Below are 27,512 nucleotides of genomic sequence, written 5' to 3'. Positions count from 1 at the left end.
CTCTGGTCTGATGGGGTCTTTTGTCCAGCTCTGGTCTGATGGGGTCTTTTGTCCAGCTCTGGTATGATGGGGTCTTTTGTCCAGCTCTGGTATGATGGGGTCTTTTGTCCAGCTCTGGTATGATGGGGTCTTTTGTCCAGCTCTGGTCTGATGGGGTCTTTTGTCCAGCTCTGGTCTGATGGGGTCTGTTGTCCAGCTTTGGTCTGATGGGGTCTGTTGTCCAGCTCTGGTCTGATGGGGTCTTTTGTCCAGCTCTGGTCTGATGGGGTCTTTTGTCCAGCTCTGGTATGATGGGGTCTTTTGTCCAGCTCTGGTATGAGGGGGTCTTTTGTCCAGCTCTGGTCTGATGGGGTCTTTTGTCCAGCTCTGGTCTGATGGGGTCTGTTGTCCAGCTCTGGTCTGATGGGGTCTGTTGTCCGTATCGTCCAGCTCTGGTCTGATGGGGTCTTTTGTCCGTATCGTCCAGCTCTGGTCTGATGGGGTCTTTTGTCCAGCTCTGGTATGATGGGGTCTTTTGTCCAGCTCTGGTATGATGGGGTCTTTTGTCCAGCTCTGGTATGATGGGGTCTTTTGTCCAGCTCTGGTCTGATGGGGTCTTTTGTCCAGCTCTGGTCTGATGGGGTCTGTTGTCCAGCTTTGGTCTGATGGGGTCTGTTGTCCAGCTCTGGTCTGATGGGGTCTTTTGTCCAGCTCTGGTCTGATGGGGTCTTTTGTCCAGCTCTGGTATGATGGGGTCTTTTGTCCAGCTCTGGTATGATGGGGTCTTTTGTCCAGCTCTGGTCTGATGGGGTCTTTTGTCCAGCTCTGGTCTGATGGGGTCTGTTGTCCAGCTCTGGTCTGATGGGGTCTGTTGTCCGTATCGTCCAGCTCTGGTCTGATGGGGTCTTTTGTCCGTATCGTCCAGCTCTGGTCTGATGGGGTCTTTTGTCCAGCTCTGGTCTGATGGGGTCTTTTGTCCAGCTCTGGTCTGATGGGGTCTTTTGTCCAGCTCTGGTCTGATGGGGTCTTTTGTCCAGCTCTGGTCTGATGGGGTCTTTTGTCCAGCTCTGGTCTGATGGGGTCTTTTGTCCAGCTCTGGTATGATGGGGTCTTTTGTCCAGCTCTGGTATGATGGGGTCTTTTGTCCAGCTCTGGTCTGATGGGGTCTTTTGTCCAGCTCTGGTCTGATGGGGTCTGTTGTCCAGTTTTGGTCTGATGGGGTCTTTTGTCCAGCTCTGGTCTGATGGGGTCTTTTGTCCAGCTCTGGTATGATGGGGTCTTTTGTCCAGCTCTGGTATGATGGGGTCTTTTGTCCAGCTCTGGTATGATGGGGTCTTTTGACCAGCTCTGTTATGATGGGGTCTTTTGTCCAGCTCTGGTCTGATGGGGTCTTTTGTCCAGCTCTGGTCTGATGGGGTCTTTTGTCCAGCTCTGGTCTGACGGGGTCTGTTGTCCAGCTCTGGTCTGATGGGGTCTTTTGTCCAGCTCTGGTCTGATGGGGTCTTTTGTCCAGCTCTGGTCTGATGGGGTCTTTTGTCCAGCTCTGGTATGATGGGGTCTTTTGTCCAGCTCTGGTATGATGGGGTCTTTTGTCCAGCTCTGGTATGATGGGGTCTTTTGTCCAGCTCTGGTCTGATGGGGTCTTTTGTCCAGCTCTGGTCTGATGGGGTCTGTTGTCCAGCTTTGGTCTGATGGGGTCTGTTGTCCAGCTCTGGTCTGATGGGGTCTTTTGTCCAGCTCTGGTCTGATGGGGTCTTTTGTCCAGCTCTGGTATGATGGGGTCTTTTGTCCAGCTCTGGTATGAGGGGGTCTTTTGTCCAGCTCTGGTCTGATGGGGTCTTTTGTCCAGCTCTGGTCTGATGGGGTCTGTTGTCCAGCTCTGGTCTGATGGGGTCTGTTGTCCGTATCGTCCAGCTCTGGTCTGATGGGGTCTTTTGTCCGTATCGTCCAGCTCTGGTCTGATGGGGTCTTTTGTCCAGCTCTGGTATGATGGGGTCTTTTGTCCAGCTCTGGTATGATGGGGTCTTTTGTCCAGCTCTGGTATGATGGGGTCTTTTGTCCAGCTCTGGTCTGATGGGGTCTTTTGTCCAGCTCTGGTCTGATGGGGTCTGTTGTCCAGCTTTGGTCTGATGGGGTCTGTTGTCCAGCTCTGGTCTGATGGGGTCTTTTGTCCAGCTCTGGTCTGATGGGGTCTTTTGTCCAGCTCTGGTATGATGGGGTCTTTTGTCCAGCTCTGGTATGATGGGGTCTTTTGTCCAGCTCTGGTCTGATGGGGTCTGTTGTCCAGCTCTGGTCTGATGGGGTCTGTTGTCCGTATCGTCCAGCTCTGGTCTGATGGGGTCTTTTGTCCGTATCGTCCAGCTCTGGTCTGATGGGGTCTTTTGTCCAGCTCTGGTCTGATGGGGTCTTTTGTCCAGCTCTGGTCTGATGGGGTCTTTTGTCCGTATCACCTAGCTCTGGTCTGATGGGGTCTTTTGTCCAGCTCTGGTCTGATGGGGTCTGTTGTCTGTATCGTCCAGCTCTGGTCTGATGGGGTCTGTTGTCCAGCTCTGGTCTGATGGGGTCTTTTGTCCAGCTCTGGTCTGATGGGGTCTTTTGTCCAGCTCTGGTCTGACGGGGTCTGTTGTCCAGCTCTGGTCTGATGGGGTCTTTTGTCCAGCTCTGGTCTGATGGGGTCTTTTGTCCAGCTCTGGTATGATGGGGTCTTTTGTCCAGCTCTGGTATGATGGGGTCTTTTGTCCAGCTCTGGTATGATGGGGTCTTTTGTCCAGCTCTGGTCTGATGGGGTCTTTTGTCCAGCTCTGGTCTGATGGGGTCTGTTGTCCAGTTTTGGTCTGATGGGGTCTTTTGTCCAGCTCTGGTCTGATGGGGTCTGTTGTCCAGCTCTGGTCTGATGGGGTCTGTTGTCCGTATCGTCCAGCTCTGGTCTGATGGGGTCTTTTGTCCAGCTCTGGTCTGATGGGGTCTGTTGTCCAGCTCTGGTCTGATGGGGTCTGTTGTCCAGCTCTGGTCTGATGGGGTCTTTTGTCCAGCTCTGGTCTGATGGGGTCTTTTGTCCAGCTCTGGTCTGATGGGGTCTTTTGTCCAGCTCTGGTCTGATGGGGTCTTTTGTCCACTCACTACCCCAAAGGGTATCTTTAACTCTGTGTGTGTGTGTGTGTGTGTGTGTGTGTGTGTGTGTGTGTGTGTGTGTGTGTGTGTGTGTGTGTGTGTGTGTGTGTGTGTGTGTGTGTGTGTGTAGGATGATCTCTCTGAAGGTACTGAACAGTATCGTGTTGCTGGGAACGTCCTGTGTGTTCGTCAAAGAAGCCAATATGGAGGAGAAGCTGTTCCAGTCTCCCCCCTCTGCTGCCTCCAGCCGCTCCAACTCTAGAGCACACAGACCCACACACACCACCCCCCCAGGTAACACACACACCACCCCCCCAGGTAACACACACCACCCCCCCAGGTAACACACACCACCCCTCCAGGTAACACACACCACCCCTCCAGGTAACACACACACACACACACCACCCCCTCAGGTAACACACACACACCACCCCTCCAGGTAACACACACACCACCCCTCCAGGTAACACACACCACCCCTCCAGGTAACACACACACCACCCCTCCAGGTAACACACACACCACCCCTCCAGGTAACACACACACACCACCCCTCCAGGTAACACACACACACCACCCCTCCAGGTAACACACACACCACCCTCCAGGTAACACACACACCACCCCTCCAGGTAACACACACACACCACCCCTCCAGGTAACACACACACACCACCCCTCCAGGTAACACACACACCACCCCTCCAGGTAACACACACACCACCCCTCCAGGTAACACACACACCACCCCTCCAGGTAACACACACACCACCCCTCCAGGTAACACACACACCACCCTCCAGGTAACACACACACCACCCCCCAGGTAACACACACACCACCCCCCAGGTAACACACACACCACCCCCCCAGGTAACACACACACCAACCCCCCAGGTAACACACACACCACCCCCCAGGTAACACACACACACCCCCCCAGGTAACACACACACACACCACCCCCCCAGGTAACACACACACAGCCACCCCCCAGGTAACACAACACCACCCCCCAGGGTAACACACACACCACCCCTCCAGGTAACACACACATCACCCCTCCAGGTAACACACACACCACCCCCCCAGGTAACACACACACCACCCCTCCAGGTAACACACACATCCACCCCTCCAGGTAACACACACACCACCCCTCCAGGTAACACACACACACACCACCCCCCCAGGTAACACACACACCACCCCCCAGGTAACACACACACCACCCCTCCAGGTAACACACACACCACCCCTCTTCCTCCCTCCTCCTCCCCTCCTCCTCCACCCCCTCCTCCCCCTCCTCCTCCACCCCCTCCTCCCCCTCCTCCTCCCCCTCCTCCTCCCCCTCCCCCTCCTCCTCCTCCTCCCCCCTCCTCCCCCTCCCCCTCCTCCTCCCCCCTCCTCCTCCACCTCCTCCTCCTCCCCCTCCTCCTCCTCCCCCTCCTCCTCCCCATCCTCCTCCACCCCCTCCTCCCCTCCTCCTCCACCCCCTCCTCCCCTTCCTCCTCCACCCCCTCCTCCTCCCTCCTCCTCCCCCTCCTCCTCCCCCCTCCTCCTCCACCCCTCCTCCCCCTCCTCCTCCCCCTCCTCCTCTCCTCCTCCCCCATCCTCCTCCCTGCTGATTATTCTAGTCTCTCTTCCTGACATAAATATCATTGTAACACACACACACCACCCCCTCCTCCACCCCCTCCTCCCCCTCCTCCACCCCCCTCCTCCACCCCTCCTCCCCTCCTCCTCCCTCCTCCTCCCCCTCCTCCTCCCCCTCCTCCTCCACCCCTCCTCCTCCCCCCTCCTCCTCCTCCTCCCCCATCCTCCTCCCTGCTGATTATTCTAGTCTCTCTTCCTGACATAAATATCATTGTAACACACACACACCACCCCCTCCTCCACCCCCTCCTCCCCCTCCTCCTCCCCCCTCCTCCTCCCCCCTCCTCCTCCCTGCTGATTGTTCTAGTCTCTCTTCCTGACATAAATATCATTGTAACACACACACACACCACCTCCTCCCCCTCCTCCTCCACCCCCTCCTCCCCCCTCCTCCTCCTCCTCCTCCCCCATCCTCCTCCACCCCCTCCTCCCCCTCCTCCTCCCCCCTCCTCCTCCTCCTCCCCCATCCTCCTCCCTGCTGATTATTCTAGTCTCTCTTCCTGACATAAATATCATTGTAACACACACACACCACCCCCTCCTCCACCCCCTCCTCCTCCCCCCTCCTCCTCCCCCCCTCCTCCTCCCTGCTGATTGTTCTAGTCTCTCTTCCTGACATAAATATCATTGTAACACACACACACACCACCCCTCCTCCCCCTCCTCCTCCACCCCCTCCTCCCCCTCCTCCTCCACCCCCTCCTCCTCCCCCTCCTCCTCCACCCCCTCCTCCCCCTCCTCCTCCACCCCCTCCTCCCCCTCCTCCTCCCCCCTCCTCCTCCTCCTCCTCCCCCATCCTCCTCCCTGCTGATTGTTCTAGTCTCTCTTCCTGACATAAATATCATTGTTGTTCAGAACCGTTTAAATAAAGAAAAATAGAATCTCCATGCTAACGGTTGCTAACCCCACCCCACAAGGTGAGCCAATCGTAGAAGAGGGGGTCGTGTCTTCAGCGTCAGTCACTTGTCAGCCAACCAACCACCAGCAAGAGAGTCCCGCCTCCACTCTGCCAACCAGCCAATCAGACGATCACTTCCTGACCACGCCCGACGGCGAGGACGGCGACAAGGACATCTCCGCGGCAACGGAAGAGGAAGGAGAGGGGCTTAAACATAGAAACCCCGCCCCCAAGAAAGACCTATTGGAGATCGACCGCTTCACTATCTGTGGAAACCGCATCGACTGACACACACACACACACACACACACAATTGACTGGCTGATACCATGGCAACAAGAGACTGGCCAGGGGTTAAAAGGTCGTGCACTCAGATGGACTCCAAGACTGAACTCTGGGTATTTTATTTATTAACAACGAGGCTGTTATGTCAGCTGTCGTAGTGAGGTCGTAACACTACGTGAAGCTCCTTAAGGATCCTGGACGATGAAGCGTTCAGAAGACACTCTGACGATGGTGTTGATGATGATGATGGTGATGATGATGATGATGGTGATGATGATGGTGATGATGATGATGATGATGATGATGGTGTTGATGATGGTGATGATGATGGTGATGATGATGATGGTGTTGATGATGATGATGATGATGGTGGTGATGATGATGATGATGGTGTTTAACACAAACTGACTGGTTGGTTTTTCCTCTAAAGATGTTTTGTCAATTTGTAAAGATAAAAAATAAATAAAAAAAATGTCATTTTAACCCCCCCCCCCCCCCCCCCCCCACACACTCTCTCCCCATCCTGTAGTAACCCCCCCCCCCCCGTAACTCTCTCCCATCCTGTAGTAACCCCCCCCCCCGTAACTCTCTCACCATCCTGTAGTAACCCCCCCCCCCCCACACACACTCTCTCCCCATCCTGTAGTAACCCCCCCCCCCCCGTAACTCTCTCCCCATCCTGTAGTAACCCCCCCCCCCGTAACTCTCTCACCATCCTGTAGTAACCCCCCCCCCCCCCCGTAACTCTCTCCCCATCCTGTAGTAACCCCCCCCCTCACCATCCTGTGTAACTGAACTGTGTTGAATGCCTCTTTAAGACTCACACTACGTGACATCACACTTCCTGGAGGAGGTTCACACCCCTTTATTCCACATGTTGTTGTTCCAGTCTGAATTTATAATGACGATCTGTTGGGTCCCTGGCTGACACACGACACCCCATAATGTCAAAGTGGAATTATGTTTGTCTACATTTTTAACAAGTTCAATAAAAAATGAAAAGCTGAAAGGTCTTGAGTCAGTCAGTATTCAACCCCTTTGTTGTTACGGCCTTAATAAGTTCAGGAGGAAAACTGTGTTTTAATGACTACCTCATCTCTGTACCCCACACATACAATTATCTGTAACGTCCCTCAGTCGAGCAGTGAGTTTCAAACACAGATTCAACCACAAAGACCAGGGAGTTTTTCCAATGCCTTGAAAATGGCTCCTATTGGTAGATGGGTAAAAAAATGCCTTCACCTATTGGTAAAACAAAAAGCAGACGTTGAATATCCCTTTGAGCGGTGAAGTTATTAATTACCCTTTGGATGGTGAAGTTATTAATTACCCTTTGGATGGTGAAGTTATTAATGACCCTTTGGATGGTGAAGTTATTAATGACCCTTTGGATGGTGAAGTTATTCATTACCCTTTGGATGGTGAAGTTATTAATTACCCTTTGGATGGTGAAGTTATTAATGACCCTTTGGATGGTGAAGTTATTCATTACCCTTTGGATGGTGAAGTTATTAATTACCCTTTAGATGGTGAAGTTATTAATTACCCTTTAGATGGTGAAGTTATTAATTACCCTTTGGATGGTGAAGTTATTAATTACCCTTTGGATGGTGAAGTTATTAATGACCCTTTGGATGGTGAAGTTATTAATTACCCTTTGGATGGTGAAGTTATTAATTACCCTTTGGATGGTGAAGTTATTAATTACCCTTTGGATGGCGAAGTTATTAATGACCCTTTGGATGGTGAAGTTATTAATTACCCTTTGGATGGTGAAGTTATTAATGACCCTTTGGATGGTGAAGTTATTAATTACCCTTTGGATGGTGAAGTTAGAAATTACCCTTTGGATGGTGAAGTTATTAATTCCCCTTTGGATGGTGAAGTTATTCATTACCCTTTGGATGGTGAAGTTATTCATTACCCTTTGGATGGTGAAGTTATTAATTACCCTTTGGATGGTGAAGTTAGAAATTGATAAATTCCCATTATTGTGTGTGTGTCCCTTTTCATTCAGCCAAGAAATCCATTGATGAAATATTCAACAGACCGAACATTTCAGTTGTGTGTGGTGTTGCCGTTCATCTTCATATAGCGTTGGTATGGATTAACTAGTACCTCAGCCTCATCTAGTGTTGGTATGGAGTAACTAGTACCTCAGCCTCATCTAGTGTTGGTATGGATTAACTGTAGTACCTCAGCCTCATCTAGTGTTGGTATGGAGTAACTAGTACCTCAGCCTCATCTAGTGTTGGTATGGATAACTAGTACCTCAGCCTCATCTAGTGTTGGTATGGAGTAACTGTAGTACCTCAGCCTCATCTAGTGTTGGTATGGAGTAACTAGTACCTCAGCCTTAGTGTTGGTATGGAGTAACTAGTACCTCAGCCTCATCTAGTGTTGGTATGGAGTAACTAGTACCTCAGCCTCATCTAGTGTTGGTATGGAGTAACTAGTACCTCAGCCTCATCTAGTGTTGGTATGGAGTAACTAGTACCTCAGCCTCATCTAGTGTTGGTATGGAGTAACTAGTACCTCAGCCTCATCTAGTGTTGGTATGGAGTAACTAGTACCTCAGCCTCATCTAGTGTTGGTATGGAGTAACTAGTACCTCAGTCTTAGTGTTGTTGTCGTTCATCAACCATCTGAAATGGTTCACCCACACAGACAGCGATCACGACCATCTGAAATGGTTCACCCACACAGACAGCGATCACCGACCATCTGAAAGGGTTCACCCACACATACAGCGTTCACCGACCATCTGAAATGGTTCACTCACACAGACAGCGATCACCGACCATCTGAAAGGGTTCACCCACACAGACAGCGATCACCGACCATCTGAAATGGTTCACCCACACAGACAGCGATCACCGACCATCTGAAATGGTTCACCCACACAGACAGCGATCACCGACCATCTGAAATGGTTCACCCACACAGACAGCGATCACCGACCATCTGAAATGGTTCACCCACACAGACAGCGATCACCGACCATCTGAAATGGTTCACCCACAGACAGCGATCACCGACCATCTGAAATGGTTCACCCACACCGACAGCGATCACCGACCATCTGAAATGGTTCACCCACACAGACAGCGATCACCGACCATCTGAAATGGTTCACCCACACAGACAGCGATCACCGACCATCTGAAATGGTTCACCCACACAGACAGCGATCACAGACCATCTGAAAGGGTTCACCCACACAGACAGCGTGGTGAAGAAGGCTCATTTCCCTAATCATTATGGTTGAAGAAATTCGACTTGGCCCTTAAGACCCTCACAAACTTTTACAGATGCACAATTGAGAACATCCTGTCGGGCTGTATCACCACCTGGTACGGCAACTGCACCGCCCACAACCACAAGGCTCTCCAGAGGGTGGTGCGGTCTGCCCAACACATCACCGGGGTCACTGCCCACCCTCCAGGACACCTACAGCACTCGATGTCACAGGAAGGCCAAAAAGATCATCAAGGACATCAACCACAGAGCCACGGCATGTTCACCCCGCTATCATCCAGAAGGTGAGGTCAGTACAGGTGCATCAAAGCTGGGACCGAGAGACTGAAAAACAGCTTCTATCTCCAGGCCATCAGACTGTTAAATAGCCATCGCTAGCCGGCTACCACCTGGTTACTCAACCCTGCACCTTAGAGGCTGCTGCCCTGTAGACATGGAATCACTGGTCGCTTTAATAATGTTTACACATTGCTTTACCCATCTCATATGTACAGTTGAAGTCGGAAGTTTACATACACTTAGGTTGGAGTCATCAACCACTCCACAAATTTCTTGTTAACAAACTATAGTTTTGGCAAGTTGGTTAGGACATTGACTTTGTAGATGTCTACGCTTTAGAAGCTTCTGATAGGCTAATTGACATAATTTGAGTCAATTGGAGGTGTACCTGTGGATGTATTTCAAGGCCTACCTTAAAACTCAGTGCCTCTTTGCTTGACATCATGGGAAAATCAAAAGAAATCAGCCAAGACCTCAGAAAAAAAATTGTAGACCTTCACAAGTCTGGTTCATCCTTGGAAGCAATTTCCAAACGCCTGAAGGTACCACGTTCATCTGTACAAACAATAGTACGCAAGTATAAACACCATGGGACCACACAACGAAAAGTGCAAATCAATCCCAGAACAACAGCAAAGGACGTTGTGAAGATTCTGGAGGTAACAGGTACAAAAGTATCTATATCCACAGTAAAACGAGTCCTATATCGATATAACCTGAAAGGCCGCTCCACAAGGAAGAAGCCACTGCTCCAAAACCACCATAAAAACGCCAGACTACGGTTTGCAACTGCACATGGGGACGAAGATCGTACTTTTTGGAGAGATGTCCTCTGGTCACATACAGCTGATGTGTTGTGTATCGAAGTCCACAAGCGAAGGGGAAAGGTGACGAGGAGAGAGTTATGGAAGTGAACCGTGTTAACACCCAATCAGGGGGTGTATTCATTTGCTTCTGTTTCTTATTAAACGGAAACAAACGAAACGGGGATAAACATACCTGAATCTGTCCAATAGAAACTCTCGTTTGCAACTGTTGGACTAATGATTACACCCTAGATCAGCTAGATGCAGGCCAGAGGTGATACTGTTGGACTAATGACTACACCTTAGATCAGCTAGATACAGGCAAGAGGTGATACTGTTGGACTAATGATTACACCCTAGATCAGCTAGATGCAGGTAAGACTGGACTAATGACTACACCCTAGATCAGCTAGATGCAGGTAAGAGGTGATACTGTTGGACTAATGACTACACCCTAGATCAGCTAGATGCAGGCCAGAGGTGATACTGTTGGACTAATGATTACACCCTAGATCAGCTAGATGCAGGTAAGAGGTGATACTGTTGGACTAATGACTACACCCTAGATCAGCTAGATGCAGGTAAGAGGTGATACTGTTGGACTAATGATTACACCCTAGATCAGCTAGATGCAGGTAAGAGGTGATACTGTTGGACTAATGATTACACCCTAGATCAGCTAGATGCAGGTAAGAGGTGATACTGTTGGACTAATGACTACACCCTAGATCAGCTAGATGCAGGTAAGAGGTGATACTGTTGGACTAATGACTACACCCTAGATCAGCTAGATACAGGTAAGAGGTGATACTGTTGGACTAATGATTACACCCTAGATCAGCTAGATGCAGGTAAGAGGTGATACTGTTGGACTAATGACTACACCCTAGATCAGCTGGATGCAGGTTAGACTGGACTAATGATTACACCCTAGATCAGCTAGATACAGGTAAGAGGTGATACTGTTGGACTAATGACTACACCCTAGATCAGCTAGATGCAGGTAAGAGGTGATACTGTTGGACTAATGATTACACCATAGATCAGCTAGATGCAGGTAAGACTGGACTAATGACTACACCCTAGATCAGCTAGATGCAGGTAAGACTGGACTAATGACTACACCCTAGATCAGCTAGATGCAGGTAAGAGGTGATACTGTTGGACTAATGATTACACCCTAGATCAGCTCGATGCAGGGAAGACTGGACTAATGACTACACCCTAGATCAGCTAGATGCAGGTAACAGTGTGCCAGGTGGTATTAAAATGTATCTGTCCAGTTGTCACTGTCTGTCACCTCAACATTTTCTCTCGATCTGTGTGCACCTACGTTGTAAACTTTCATTGATAGTCCAGGTTGTAGCAACCTCATGATGGGTACAGGGAAAATCTGAGTATCATGTAGTAACCTAAACCTATCGCTGTTACATTGAACTGGGTGAATGGAATATGAATGACAGTAACCTAAACCTATTGATGTTACATTGAACTGGGTGAATATGAATGACAGTAACCTAAACCCATCACTGTTACATTGAACTGGGTGAATATGAATGACAGTAACCTAAACCTATCACTGTTACATTGAACTGGGTGAATATGAATGACAGTAACCTAAACCTGTCACTGTTACATTGAACTGGGTGAATATGAATGACAGTAACCTAAACCTATCACTGTTACATTGAACTGGGTGAATATGAATGACAGTAACCTAAACCTGTCACTGTTACATTGAGCTGGGTGAATGACAGTAACCTAAACCTGTCACTGTTACATTGAGCTGGGTGAATATGAATGACAGTAACCTAAACCTGTCACTGTTACATTGAACTGGGTGAATGACAGTAACCTAAACCTATCACTGTTACATTGAACTGGGTGAATGGAATATGAATGACAGTAACCTAAACCTATCACTGTTACATTGAACTGGGTGAATGGAATATGAATGACAGTAACCTAAACCTATCGCTGTTACATTGAACTGGGTGAATGGAATATGAATGACAGTAACCTAAACCTATTGATGTTACATTGAACTGGGTGAATATGAATGACAGTAACCTAAACCCATCACTGTTACATTGAACTGGGTGAATGGAATATGAATGACAGTAACCTAAACCTATTGATGTTACATTGAACTGGGTGAATATGAATGACAGTAACCTAAACCCATCACTGTTACATTGAACTGGGTGAATGGAATATGAATGACAGTAACCTAAACCTATTGATGTTACATTGAACTGGGTGAATATGAATGACAGTAACCTAAACCCATCACTGTTACATTGAACTGGGTGAATGGAATATGAATGACAGTAACCTAAACCTATCACTGTTACATTGAATGACAGTCATCCAATATACTGTAATAGAATATGAATGAGAGTCATCCAATATACTGTAATAGAATATGATTGACAGTCATCCAACATGCTGTAATAGAATATGATTGACAGTCATCCAACATGCTGTAATAGAATATGATTGACAGTCATCCAACATGCTGTAATAGAATATGAATGACAGTCATCCAACATGCTGTAATAGAATATGAATGACAGTCATCCAACATGCTGTAATAGAATATGAATGACAGTCATCTAACATGCTGTAATAGAAATAAGGCTAATGAGAAAAAAAATGGTCCTCCCTCCTCTTAAATGGCACCAACCTCCATTGCTCTTAACACTCTCTCGGTCTCTCTCTCTCTCTCTGTCTCTTTCAATCTCTGTCTCTGTCTCTGTCTATCTCTCTGTTTCTGTCTCTCTGTCTGTCTCTCTCTCTATCTCTCTGTCTCTGTCTATCTCTCTCTCTCTGTCTCTCTCTCTATCTCTCTCTGTCTATCTCTCTGTCTCTGTCTCTCTCTCGGTCTCTCTCTCTATCTCTCTCTGTCTATCTCTCTGTCTCTGTCTCTCTGTCTGTCTCTCTCTCTATCTCTCTCTGTCTCTGTCTCTGTCTCTCTCACATCAAAATCAAATCAAATGTATTTATATAGCCCTTCTTACATCAGCTGATATCTCAAAGTGCTGTACAGAAACCCAGCCTAAAACCCCAAACAGCAAGCAATGCAGGTGTAGAAGCACGGTGACTAGGAAAAACTCACTAGAAAGGCCAGAACCTAGGAGAAACCTAGAGAGGAACCAGGCTATGTGGGGTGGCCAGTCCTCTTCTGGCTGTGCCGGGTGGAGATTATAACATAACATGGCCAAGATGTTCAAATGTTCATAGATGACCAGCAGGGTCAAATAATAGTAATCACAGTGAACAGGTCAGGGTTCCATAGCCGCAGGCAGAACAGTTGAAACTGGAGTAGCAGAACGGCCAGGTGGACTGGGGACAGCAAGGAGTCATCATGTCAGGTAGTCCTGGGGCATGGTCCTAGGGCTCAGGTCCTCCGAGAGAGAGAAAGAAAGAGAGAAGGAGAGAATTAGAGAACGCACACTTAGATTCACACAGGACACCGAATAGGACAGGAGAAGTACTCCAGATATAACAAACTGACCCCAGCCCCCCGACACATAAACTACTGCAGCATAAATACTGGAGGCTGAGACAGGAGGGGTCAGGAGACACTGTGGCCACATCCAATGATACCCCCAGACAGGGCCAAACAGGTAGGATATAACCCCACCCACTTTGCCAAAGCACAGCCCCCACACCACTAGGGGGATATCTTCAACCACCAACTTACCATCCTGAGACAAGGCCGAGAATAGCCCACAAAGATCTCCGCCACGGCACAACCCAAGAGGGGGCGCCAACCCAGACAGGAAGATCACGTCAGTGACTCAACCCACTCAGGTGACGCACGGCAGGACCAAATCAGAAAGATAGCAAGCCCATGTAATGCAGTAAAACCTCTCTCTCTCTCAGTCTCTCAGTCTCTCTATGTCTCTCTCTCTCTCTCACACACACACACACACACACACACACACACACACACACACACACACACACACACACACACACACACACACACACACACACACACACACACACCCTTCGCAGTTAATTATCCTATTTAGTCTATTACTTCCACACATACTGCGCTCTCTCTCTCTCTGTCTCTCTCTGTCTCTCAATTCAATTCAATTTCAATTCAATTCAAGGGCTTTATTGGCATGGGAAACATGTGTTAACATTGCCAAAGCAAGTGAGGTAGATAATATATAAAGTGAATATATAAAGTGAAATAAACAATAAAAATTAACAGTAAACATTACACATACAGAAGTTTCAAAACAATAAAGACATTACAAATGTCATATTATATATATACAGTGTTTTAACAATGTACAAATGGTTAAAGGACACAAGACAAAATAAATAAGCATATAAATATGGGTTGTATTCACAATGGTGTGTGTTCTTCACTGGTTGCCCTTTTCTCTCTCTCTCTCTACCTCTCTCTCTGTCTCTCTGTCTCTGTTTGTAATATTCGTGTTTTGGTTAGCTCATGTCAAAAAGACGGAACGCTGGCGGCCACAGCTGTCCGGTGTCTGACTAGAACAGAACCGTAAGTGACAAACACACGAGACCGCAGCTCACACTGAGATCAACCGGCCTGCGCACCCGAACTCATCACGTGCCCGCGCGCCGTCGGATGAGCATTAGTACGGTTCATTCAACCTCTAGAGACAACAAGTGTCACTGGAGACATGTTTAACCGGGACAACAAGACGTAACAGTACTTTACGGGACTATCCGAAATTTAGACTTCTGTCGTTGCAGTTTTATTCTTTCTTTCAGACGGTGGAGACAGGTCACCACCTCTTTTCTCTCTCTCTCATTCCGTGTTCTTTTACCGTTTTATTTGGAGTGCGTTTTGCAAGGACTAGTCTCAAGCCATGCTGTGGAGAGCGGGGCTCGTGTTGCTGCTGTGTTGGGGCAGCACCGGGGAGCGACGTCATCAACCCCGGGACTCCCCGGAACGTGAAGACCGGACGAGCAAACTGCAGGCAGACTCCGTGAGCACGCGGCAGCAGCGGTCCCCGCCGCCGGTAGAACCCCTAGACTTTGGGTTCGTGCCCTCCGGTGTGTACGACACGCACGCCTACTACGAGCCCGGTGCCATCGGTGTTCTGTTCCACATGGTGCACGCGTTCCTTTACGTGGTCCAACCGAACCCCTTCCCGAAAGGTGAGGAGCACGGCTCAGTGTGTGTGTGTTTGTGTGTTTGTGTGTGTGTGCGCGCGTCTTGGCCATGGCTGCTCCTATAAGGCCCTGCAGGTTGAGTAGAGTTTTATTTCAGAATACGTCTACATGGCAGATAAAAGGAGAATAGCGTAGGCTACACAATAAATACATTTAACAACAAATCAAATCAAATCAAATTGTATTTGTCACATATACATGGTTAGCAGATGTTAATGGTCACATACACATGGTTAGCAGATGTTAATGGTCACATACACATGGTTAGCAGATGTTAATGGTCACATACACATGGTTAGCAGATGTTAATGGTCACATACACATGGTTAGCAGATGTTAATGGTCACATACACATGGTTAGCAGATGTTAATGGTCACATACACATGGTTAGCAGATGTTATTGGTCACATACACATGGTTAGCAGATGTTAATGCGAGTGTAGCGAAATGCTTGTGCTTCTAGTTCCGACAATGCACAACTAGTAATCTAACCGAACAATACCAAAACTACTACCTTATACACACAAGTGTAAAGGGATAAAGAATATGCACATAAAGATATATGAATGAGTGATGGTACAGAGCGGCATAGGCAAGATGCAGTAGATGATATCGAGTACAGTATATACATATGAGATGAGTAATGTAGGGTATGTAAACAAGATGCAGTAGATGATATCGAGTACAGTATATACATATGAGATGAGCATGTAAACAAAGTGGTATAGTTAAAGTGGCTAGTGATACATGTATTACATCAAGATGCAGTCGATGATATAGAGTACAGTATATACATATGAGATGAATAAAGTAAATCAATACATGTGTTGTCTAATTATGAAATATACTGTTAGTTAATTAAGAAATATACAGGTAGTTAATTAACATAATATACAGGTAGTTAATTAAGAAAATATACAGGTAGTTAATTAAGATAATATACAGGTAGTTAATTAAGATAATATACAGGTAGTTAATTAAGATAATATACAGGTAGTTAATTAAGATAATATACAGGTAGTTAATTAAGATAATATACAGGTAGTTAATTAAGATAATATACAGGTAGTTAATTAAGAAAATATACAGGTAGTTAATTAAGAAAATATACAGGTAGTTAATTAAGATAATATACAGGTAGTTAATTAAGATAATATACAGGTAGTTAATTAAGATAATATACAGGTAGTTAATTAAGATAATATACAGGTAGTTAATTAAGATAATATACAGGTAGTTAATTAAGATAATATACAATTAGTTCATTAAGATAATATACAGGTAGTTAATTAAGATAATATACAGGTAGTTAATTAACATAATATACAGGTAGTTAATTAAGATAATATACAGGTAGTTAATTAACATAATATACAGGTAGTTAATTAAGATAATATACTGTTAGTTAATTAAGATAATATACAGGTAGTTAATTAAGATAATATACAGGTAGTTAATTAAGATAATATACAGGTAGTTAATTAAGATAATATACAGGTAGTTAATTAAGAAAATATACAGGTAGTTAATTAAGAAAATATACAGGTAGTTAATTAAGATAATATACAGGTAGTTAATTAAGATAATATACAGGTAGTTAATTAAGATAATATACAGGTAGTTAATTAAGATAATATACAGGTAGTTAATTAAGATAATATACAGGTAGTTAATTAAGATAATATACAATTAGTTCATTAAGATAATATACAGGTAGTTAATTAAGATAATATACAGGTAGTTAATTAACATAATATACAGGTAGTTAATTAAGATAATATACAGGTAGTTAATTAACATAATATACAGGTAGTTAATTAAGATAATATACTGTTAGTTAATTAACATAATATACAGGTAGTTAATTAAGATAATATACAGGTAGTTAATTAAGATAATATACAGGTAGTTAATTAAGATAATATACAGGTAGTTAATTAAGATAATATACAGGTAGTTAATTAAGATAATATACAGGTAGTTAATTAAGATAATATACTGTTAGTTAATTAAGATAATATACAGGTAGTTAATTAAGATAATATACATTTAGTTAATTAAGATAATATACAGGTAGTTAATTAAGATAATATACAGGTAGTTAATTAATTAAGATGATATACAGGTAGTTAATTCTGAAATATATTGTTAGGTAATTATGAAAGATAAGGTTACTTAATTATCAGTATATTTCTTGATTAACTAACATCTAACTTTCTCAATTAACTAGCAGTGTATTTATATATTTATTGCCTTGTCATTTTCTGAAATAACAGAAATATTACAACAATATAAATACTATGCTCCTTTATTAATCAAGACAGATGGATCTGAGTTAGTCAAGACAGATGGATCTGAGTTAGTCAAGACAGATGGATCTGAGTTAGTCAAGACAGATGGATCTGAGTTAGTCAAGACAGATGGATCTGAGTTAGTCAAGACAGATGGATCTGAGTTAGTCAAGACAGATGGATCTGAGTTAGTCAAGACAGGTGGATGTGTTAATTAGTCAAGACAGATGGATCTGAGTTAGTCAAGACAGATGGATCTGAGTTAGTCAAGACAGGTGGATGTGTTAATTAGTCAAGACAGATGGATCTGAGTTAGTCAAGACAGATGGATCTGAGTTAGTCAAGACAGGTGGATGTGTTAATTAGTCAAGACAGATGGATCTGAGTTAGTCAAGACAGATGGATCTGAGTTAGTCAAGACAGATGGATGTGTTAATTAGTCAAGACAGATGGATCTGAGTTAGTCAAGACAGATGGATCTGAGTTAGTCAAGACAGGTGGATGTGTTAATTAGTCAAGACAGATGGATCTGAGTTAGTCAAGACAGATGGATCTGGGTTAGTCAAGACAGATAGATCTGAGTTAGTCAAGACAGATGGATCTGGGTTAGTCAAGACAGATGGATCTGAGTTAGTCAAGACAGATGGATCTGAGTTAGTCAAGACAGATGGATCTGAGTTAGTCAAGACAGATGGATCTGAGTTAGTCAAGACAGATGGATCTGAGTTAGTCAAGACAGATGGATCTGAGTTAGTCAAGACAGATGGATGTGTTAATTAATCAAGACAGATGGATCTGGGTTAGTCAAGACAGATGGATGTGTTAATTAGTCAAGACAGATGGATCTGAGTTAGTCAAGACAGATGGATGTGTTAATTAGTCAAGACAGATGGATCTGAGTTAGTCAAGACAGATGGATGTGTTAATTAGTCAAGACAGATGGATCTGAGTTAGTCAAGACAGATGGATGTGTTAATTAGTCAAGACAGATGGATCTGAGTTAGTCAAGACAGATGGATCTGAGTTAGTCAAGACAGGTGGATGTGTTAATTAGTCAAGACAGATGGATCTGAGTTAGTCAAGACAGATGGATCTGAGTTAGTCAAGACAGATGGATCTGAGTTAGTCAAGACAGATGGATCTGAGTTAGTCAAGACAGATGGATCTGAGTTAGTCAAGACAGATGGATGTATTAATTAGTCAAGACAGATGGATGTATTAATTAGTCAAGACAGATGGATGTATTAATTAGTCAAGACAGATGGATGTGTTAATTAGTCAAGACAGATGGATGTATTAATTAGTCAAGACAGATGGATGTGTTAATTAATCAAGACAGATGGATGTGTTAATTAATGAAGACAGATGGATGTGTTAATTAGTGAAGACAGATGGATGTGTTAATTAGTCAAGACAGATGGATGTATTAATTAGTCAAGACAGATGGATGTGTTAATTAATCAAGACAGATGGATGTGTTAATTAATGAAGACAGATGGATGTGTTAATTAGTCAAGACAGATGGATGTGTTAATTAATCAAGACAGATGGATGTGTTAATTAGTCAAGACAGATGGATGTGTTAATTAGTCAAGACAGATGGATGTGTTAATTAGTCAAGACAGATGGATGTGTTAATTAGTCAAGACAGATGGATGTGTTAATTAATCAAGACAGATGGATGTATTAATTAGTCAAGACAGATGGATGTGTTAATTAGTCAAGACAGATGGATGTGTTAATTAGTCAAGACAGATGGATGTGTTAATTAATCAAGACAGATGGATGTGTTAATTAGTCAAGACAGATGGATGTGTTAATTAGTCAAGACAGATGGATGTGTTAATTAATCAAGACAGATGGATGTGTTAATTAGTCAAGACAGATGGATGTGTTAATTAGTCATGGAGGGTTGTTCAGGTTTATCAGTTTAACATGTAGGTCTACTGTCAGGTTTATCAGTTTAGTATGTAGGTCTATTGTCAGGTTTAGTATTTAGGTCTACTGTCAGGTTTAGTATGTAGGTCTAGTGTCAGGTTTAGTATTTAGGTCTACTGTCAGGTTTATCAGTTTAGTATGTAGGTCTACTGTCAGGTTTATCAGTTTAGTATGTAGGTCTACTGTCAGGTTTAGTATGTAGGTCTACTGTCAGGTTTAGCATGTAGGTCTACTGTCAGGTTTAATATGTAGGTCTACTGTTAGGTTTAATATGTAGGTCTACTGTCAGGTTTAGTATGTAGGTCTACTGTCAGGTTTAGCATGTAGGTCTACTGTCAGTTTTATCAGTTTAGTATTTAGGTCTACTGTCAGGTTTATCAGTTTAGTATGTAGGTCTACTGTCAGGTTTATCAGTTTAGTATGTGGGTCTACTGTCAGGTTTATCAGTTTAGTATGTAGGTCTACTGTCAGGTTTAGTATGTAGGTCTACTGTCAGGTTTAGCATGTAGGTCTACTGTCAGGTTTAATATGTAGGTCTACTGTTAGGTTTAATATGTAGGTCTACTGTCAGGTTTAGTATGTAGGTCTACTGTCAGGTTTAGTATGTAGGTCTACTGTCGGGTGTATCAGTTTAGTATGTAGGTCTACTGTCAGGTTTATCAGTTTAGTATGTAGGTCTACTGTCAGGTTTAGTATGTAGGTCTACTGTCAGGTTTATCAGTTTAGTATGTAGGTCTACTGTCAGGTTTATCAGTTTAGTATGTAGGTCTACTGTCAGGTTTAGTATGTAGGTTTACTGTCAGGTTTAGTATGTAGGTCTACTGTCAGGTTTAATATTTAGGTCTACAGTCAGGTTTAGTATGTAGGTCTACTGTCAGGTTTATCAGTTTAGCATGTAGGTCTACTGTCAGGTTTAGTATGCAGGTCTACTGTCAGGTTTAGTATGTAGGTCTACTGTCAGGTTTATCAGTTTAGTATGTAGGTCTACTGTCAGGTTTAGTATGTAGGTCTACTGTCAGGTTTAGTATGTAGGTCTACTGTCAGGTTTATCAGTTTAGTATGTAGGTCTACTGTCAGGTTTAGTATGTAGGTCTACTGTCAGGTTTATCAGTTTAGTATGTAGGTCTACTATCAGGTTTAGTATGTAGGTCTACTGTCAGGTTTAGTATGTAGGTCTACTGTCAGGTTTAGTATTTAGGTCTACTGTCAGGTTTATCAGTTTAGTATGTAGGTCTACTATCAGGTTTATCAGTTTAGTATGTAGGTCTACTGTCAGGTTTATCGGTTTAGTATGTAGGTCTACTGTCAGGTTTAGTATGTAGGTCTACTGTCAGGTTTATCGGTTTAGTATGTAGGTCTACTGTCAGGTTTAGTATGTAGGTCTACTGTCAGGTTTAGTATTTAGGTCTACTGTCAGGTTTATCAGTTTAGTATGTAGGTCTACTATCAGGTTTATCAGTTTAGTATGTAGGTCTACTGTCAGGTTTATCAGTTTAGTATGTGAGTCTACTGTCAGGTTTATCAGTTTAGTATGTAGGTCTACTGTCTGGTTTAGTATGTATGTCTACTGTCAGGTTTAGCATGTAGATCTACTGTCAGGTTTATCAGTTTAGTATGTAGGTCTACTGTCAGGTTTAGTATGTAGGTCTACTGTCAGGTTTAGTATGTAGGTCTACTGTCAGGTTTAGCATGTAGGTCTACTGTCAGGTTTAGAATGTAGGTCTACTGTTAGGTTTAATATGTAGGTCTACTGTCAGGTTTAGTATGTAGGTCTACTGTCAGGTATAGCATGTAGGTCTACTGTCAGGTTTAGCATGTAGGTCTACTGTCAGGTTTAGAATGTAGGTCTACTGTCAGGTTTAATATGTAGGTCTACTGTCAGGTTTATCAGTTTAGTATTTAGGTCTACTGTCAGGTTTAGTATGTAGGTCTACTGTCAGGTTTAGTATGTAGGTCTACTGTCAGGTTTAGTATGTAGGTCTACTGTCGGGTGTATCATTTTAGTATGTAGGTCTACTGTCAGGTTTATCAGTTCAGTATTTAGGTCTACTGTCAGGTTTAGTATGTAGGTCTACTGTCAGGTTTATCAGTTTAGTATGTAGGTCTACTGTCAGGTGTATCAGTTTAGTATTTAGGTCTACTGTCAGGTTTAGTATGTAGGTCTACTGTCAGGTTTATCAGTTTAGTATGTAGGTCTACTGTCAGGTTTATCAGTTTAGTATGTGGGTCTACTGTCAGGTTTATCAGTTTAGTATGTAGGTCTACTGCCTGGTTTAGTATGTAGGTCTACTGTCAGGTTTATCAGTTCAGTATTTAGGTCTACTGTCAGGTGTATCAGTTTAGTATGTAGGTCAACTGTCAGGTTTAGTATGTAGGTCTACTGTCAGGTTTATCAGTTTAGTATGTAGGTCTACTGTCTGGTTTATTATGTAGGTCTACTGTCAGGTTTATCAGTTTAGTATTTAGGTCTACTGTCAGGTTTAGTATGTAGGTCTACTGTCAGGTTTATTATGTAGGTCTACTGTCAGGTTTATCAGTTTAGCATGTAGGCCTACTGTCAGGTTTATTATGTAGGTTAATTAATCAACACAGATGGGGCCATGTATCGTGAGATTTTGAGTGAAAACCTCCTTCCATCAGCAAGGGCATTGAAGATGAAATGTGGCTGGGTCTTTCAGCATGACAATGATCCCAAACACACCGCCCGGGCAACGAAGGAGTGACTTCGTAAGAAGCATTTCAATGTCCTGGAGTGGCCCAGTCTCCAGATCTCAACCACATAGAAAATCTTTGGAGGGAGTTGAAAGTCTGTGTTGCCCAGCAACAGCCCCAAAACATCACTGCTCTAGAGGAGGTCTGCATGGAGGAATGGGCCAAAATACAGGCAACAGTGTGTGAAAACCTTGTGAAGACTTACAGAAAACGTTTGACCTCTGTCATTGCCAACAAAGGGTATATAACAAAGTATTGAGATAAACTTTTGTTATTGACCAAATACTTATTTTCCACCATAATTTGCAAATAAATTCATTAAAAATCCTACAATGGGATTTTGGGGATTTTTTCTTAATTTTGTCTGTCATAGTTGACGTGTACCTATGATGAAAATTACAGGCCTCTCTCATCTTTTTAAGTGGGAGAACATGCACAATTGGTGACTGACTAAATACTTTTTTGCCCCACTGTAGGTCTACTGTCAGATTTAGTATGTAGGTCTACTGTCAGGTTTATCAGTTTAGTATGTAGGTCTACTGTCAGGTTTAGTATGTAGGTCTACTGTCAGGTTTATTAGTTTAGTATGTAGGTCTACTGTCAGGTTTAGTATGTAGGGGTACTGTCAGGTTTAGCATGTAGGTCTACTGTCAGGTTTAGTATGTAGGTCTACTGTCAGGTTTATCACCGACCAATCAGAGACATTCATCAATGAATCAATCACTGGTTCACCAGGTAGAGAAGTTAACTAGCAGTAGGTCACAATGTTACCTCGGTAACAACAACAGTAGGTCATAATGTTGCCTCGCTAACAACAGCAGTCGGTCATAATGTTGCCTCGGTAACAACAGCAGTAGGTCATAATGTTGCCTCGGCAACAACAGCAGTAGGTCATAATGTTGCCTCGGTAACAACAGCAGTAGGTCATAATGTTGTCTCGGTAAAAACAGCAGTAGGTCATAATGTTGCCTCGGTAATGTCATGTTTGTGATAACATCAACACAGCACTGGTAATTCAGACCACAGGTAGGAAGTCCATATTTTGACTACTGACGGAATGTGTGTGTGTGTGTGTGGTGTGCGTGTTGTGTGTGTGTGTGTGTGTGTGTGTGTGTGTGTGTGTGTGTGTGTGTGTGTGTGTGTGTGTGTGTGTGTGTGTGTGTGTGTGTGTGTGTGTGTGTGTGTGTGTGTGTGTGTAGTGTGTGTGTGGTGTGTGTGTGTCGGGTCACGTTGGAACGGTGCAGTAGGATTGGTGTTTCTAAGTAGCAGGGTCAGAGTTATTAGATTAGAGGCCTAATCAATTATCAGTTAAGCCTTTACTGCGGCCGGTCTGCTGTCACCTGGTCCCCAGGACTAACACCTTAATCCACCTGCCATATGGCACACACACACACACGCACACACACACACGCACACGCACACATATACACACGCACACGCACACATATACACACACACACACACACACACACACACACACACACACACACACACACACACACACACACACACACACACACACACACACACACACACACACACACACACACACGTAGAGTCCATGTCAACAAGATCTCCCTCTCTCCTCCCCCCATCTCTGTGGCCTCTATTGTACTGGACCTGTTGATGCTGCTGTTAGTGTTACAACCTATATCAGGGTGGTGTGCGTGTGTGTGTCTCTCTGTCAGGTTGTATAAGGCCCCAGTGTAATCCCTGTGGACATGGCCATATTTATACTCCCTAAGACTCTTCACTGGCTGACGAACAAACCTAGTCACTGTCTACCTACATACTGACCCTTACATAACAGTAGAGAGGCTTGTAAATCTGTAGTTCTGGGTGGGACAGGGCAGTATAATGTTCTGGGTGGGACAGGCCAGTATAATGTTCTGGGTGGGACAGGCCAGTATAATGTTATGGGTGGGACAGGGCAGTATAATGTTATGGGTGGGACAGGCCAGTATAATGTTCTGGGTGGGACAGGCCAGTATAATGTTATGGGTGGGACAGGGCAGTATAATGTTATGGGTGGGACAGGCCAGTATAATGTTATGGGTGGGACAGGCCAGTATAATGTTATGGGTGGGACAGGCCAGTATAATGTTATGGGTGGGACAGGCCAGTATAATGTTATGGGTGGGACAGGCCAGTATAATGTTCTGGGTGGGACAGGCCAGTATAATGTTCTGGGTGGGACAGGCCAGTATAATGTTATGGGTGGGACAGGCCAGTATAATGTTATGGGTGGGACAGGCCAGTATAATGTTCTGGGTGGGACAGGGCAGTGAATTGTAATACTGCTAGCTGTTAGCTGTTAGCTGTCACAGAGTGGTCAGGAGGGTGGAACAGGGCAGTGAATTGTAATACTGTTAGCTGTTAGCTGTTAGCCGTCACAGAGTGGTCAGGAGGGTGGAACAGGGCAGTGAATTGTAATAGTGTTAGCTGTTAGCCGTTACAGAGTGGTCAGGAGGGTGGAACAGGGAAGTGAATTGTAATACTGCTAACTGTTAGCTGTTAGCCGTCACAGAGTGGTCAGGAGGGTGGAACAGGGCAGTGAATTGTAATACTGTTAGCTGTTAGCCGTTACAGAGTGGTCAGGAGGGTGGAACAGGGAAGTGAATTGTAATACTGCTAGCTGTTAGCTGTTAGCCGTCACAGAGTGGTCTGGAGGGTGGAACAGGGCAGTGAATTGTAATACTGTTAGCTGTTAGCCGTTACAGAGTGGTCAGGAGGGTGGGAGAGGGCAGTGAATTGTAATAATGCTAGCTGTTAGCTGTTAGCCGTTACAGAGTGGTCAGGAGGGTGGAACAGGGCAGTGAATTGTAACACTGCTAGCTGTTCGCTGTTAGCCGTTACAGAGTGGTCAGGAGGGTCTTTTACTGATCAGACAGTTCTAGAACAGCTTTTTACTGACCAGACAGTTCTAGAACAGCTTTTAACAGGGCAGACAGTTCTAGAACAGCTTTTAACTGGCCAGACAGTTCTAGAACACAGCCCCAACCCACTTTACCTGTCCCTTCATATTTAAAAAAGTTTCTGTCTTTCTGTGTCTTTCTGTGTCTTTCTGTGTGTGTGTTTGTGTGTTTGTGTGTGTGTGTGTGTGTGTGTGTGTGTGTGTGTGTGTGTGTGTGTGTGTGTGTGTGTGTGTACCTGCTGAGCAACAGATCAGGTATTACTACATCCAATCTATATAAAGACATACTGTCAACATAAAACCCAGCACAGAGCCATGCAATCTCCATAGGAAACATTGGCAGTAGAATAGCCTTACTCAAGAGCTTATTGTCTTTCAATGTGGCACCGTCATAGGATGCCACCTTTCCAACAGGTCACTTTGTCAAATTTCTGCCCTGCTAGAGCTGCCCCGGTCAACTGTAAGGGCTGCTATTGTGAAGTGGAAACGTCTAGGAGCTAACGACTGTTGTATATGATTGGCTAATGACTATTGTATTGTGTGATTGGCTAACAAGCGTGTGTTATGTGATTGGCTGAAGAGGTTGTGTTGTGTTCTCAGATCTCATTGTAAAAGTCATCCAACAGAACATGGGAGGGATAAAACTGGAAGACTATCGCAAGGTAGGCTGTGTGTGAGAGAGAGATAATCATGTATAACTCACTAACATGCAAGGTAGGCTGTGTGAGAGAGATATATAATCATGTATAACTCACTAACCTGCTGTCATACTAACTGTGTAACTCTGTGTGTTCTGCTGTTGCAGCCAGAGAACGTTGTCTTAATGCTACAGGTAAAGTCACCATACAGCCACTATAATACACCCACACCCACTATAATACACCCACAGCCACTATAATTCACCCACACCCACTATAATACACCCACACCCACTATAATACACCCACACCCACTATAATACACCCACAGCCACTATACTTCACCCTCTATAATACACCCACACCCACTATAATACACCCACACCCACTATAATACACCCACACCCACTATAATACACCCACACCCACTATAATACACCCACACTCACTATAATACACCCACACCCACTATAATACACCCACACCCACTATAATACACCCACACCCACTATAATACACCCACACCCACTATAATACACCCACAGCCACTATAATACACCCACACCCACACCCACTATAATACACCCACACCCACTCTAGTACACCCACACCCACTATAATTCACCCACTATAATACACCCACACCCACTCTAGTACACCCACACCCACTATAATGCACCCACTATAATAACGGACAGGTAGTTATCTCTCTAACAGACAGGTAGTTATCTCTCTAACGGACAGGTAGTTATCTCTCTAACGGACAGGATCTCTCTAATAATGTGGTATCTGTCCTCCTGCAGACGATCTACTATGAGGCGGGCTTTCTGGTGTGTGTGAGTCTGGGCTGTGTATTCCTGGTGTTGACCCCCGTGGTAGGACTGTGTTTCTGTGTGTGTCGCTGCTGTGACAACTGTGGAGGGGAGATGCACCAGAGACAGGGGAAGAACCCAGACTGTCAGAGAGGATTCTACACCGCCGCTCTCATCACCACCTCCATATTCATCACGTAAGACCTTCCCCTGACCCCTGACCTCTGACCTTAACTCTAACTACCTGTAACCCTTCTACACCGCAGCTCTCATCACCACCTCCATATTCGTCACGTAAGACCTTCCCCTGACCTCTGACCTTAACTCTAACTACCTGTAACCCTTCTACACCGCAGCTCTCATCACCACCTCCATATTCATCACGTAAGACCTTCCCCTGACCTCTGACCTTAACTCTAACTACCTGTAACCCTTCTACACCACCTCTCTCATCACCACCTCCATATTCATCACGTAAGACCTTCCCCTGACCCCTGACCTCTGACCTTAACTCTAACTACCTGTAACCCTTCTACACGGCCGCTCTCATCACCACCTCCATATTCATCACGTAAGACCTTCCCCTGACCCCTGACCTCTGACCTTAACTCTAACTACCTGTAACCCTTCTACACGGCCGCTCTCATCACCACCTCCATATTCATCACGTAAGACCTTCCCCTGACCTCTGACCTTAACTCGTCACGTTAACTCTAACTACATGTAACCCTTCTACACCACTACTGTCTTGACCACCTCCAT

The 27,512-nt window shown here is 44.7% G+C and overlaps 2 protein-coding genes across 4 annotated transcripts in view; both read left to right on the top strand.

Moving 5' to 3' along the window:
- tapt1b (transmembrane anterior posterior transformation 1b) overlaps positions 1-6,396 on the top strand; it is a gene marked incomplete at its 5' end in the record, with an annotated part of 40,941 nt that extends 34,545 nt beyond the window's left edge. Inside the window, 2 exon segments of the mRNA XM_031815989.1 lie at positions 3,221-3,384; positions 5,667-6,396. Coding sequence (XP_031671849.1) covers positions 3,221-3,384; positions 5,667-5,935 — 433 coding nt within the window.
- An 8,511-nt stretch (positions 6,397-14,907) lies between these two features.
- Positions 14,908-27,512, top strand: part of LOC109886462 (prominin-1-A) — a 51,775-nt gene continuing 39,170 nt past the window's right edge. For 2 of the 3 annotated variants that reach the window (XM_031815994.1, XM_031815993.1), the window contains exons 1-4: positions 14,910-15,429; positions 25,901-25,962; positions 26,106-26,132; positions 26,742-26,947. In XM_031815994.1, coding sequence (XP_031671854.1) covers positions 15,138-15,429; positions 25,901-25,962; positions 26,106-26,132; positions 26,742-26,947 — 587 coding nt within the window. In that variant the 5' untranslated portion in view covers positions 14,910-15,137. Of the gene's footprint in view, positions 15,430-25,900; positions 25,963-26,105; positions 26,133-26,741; positions 26,948-27,512 lie in introns of all 3 variants that reach the window. The other variant, XM_031815995.1, reaches the window with a different exon arrangement.

This window comes from Oncorhynchus kisutch, unplaced genomic scaffold (assembly GCF_002021735.2).
Source record: "Oncorhynchus kisutch isolate 150728-3 unplaced genomic scaffold, Okis_V2 scaffold721, whole genome shotgun sequence".
Taxonomy (NCBI): domain Eukaryota; kingdom Metazoa; phylum Chordata; class Actinopteri; order Salmoniformes; family Salmonidae; genus Oncorhynchus; species Oncorhynchus kisutch.
Note: the sequence above shows the minus strand (reverse complement) of the source record. Positions and strands in the feature narration are given on the sequence as shown.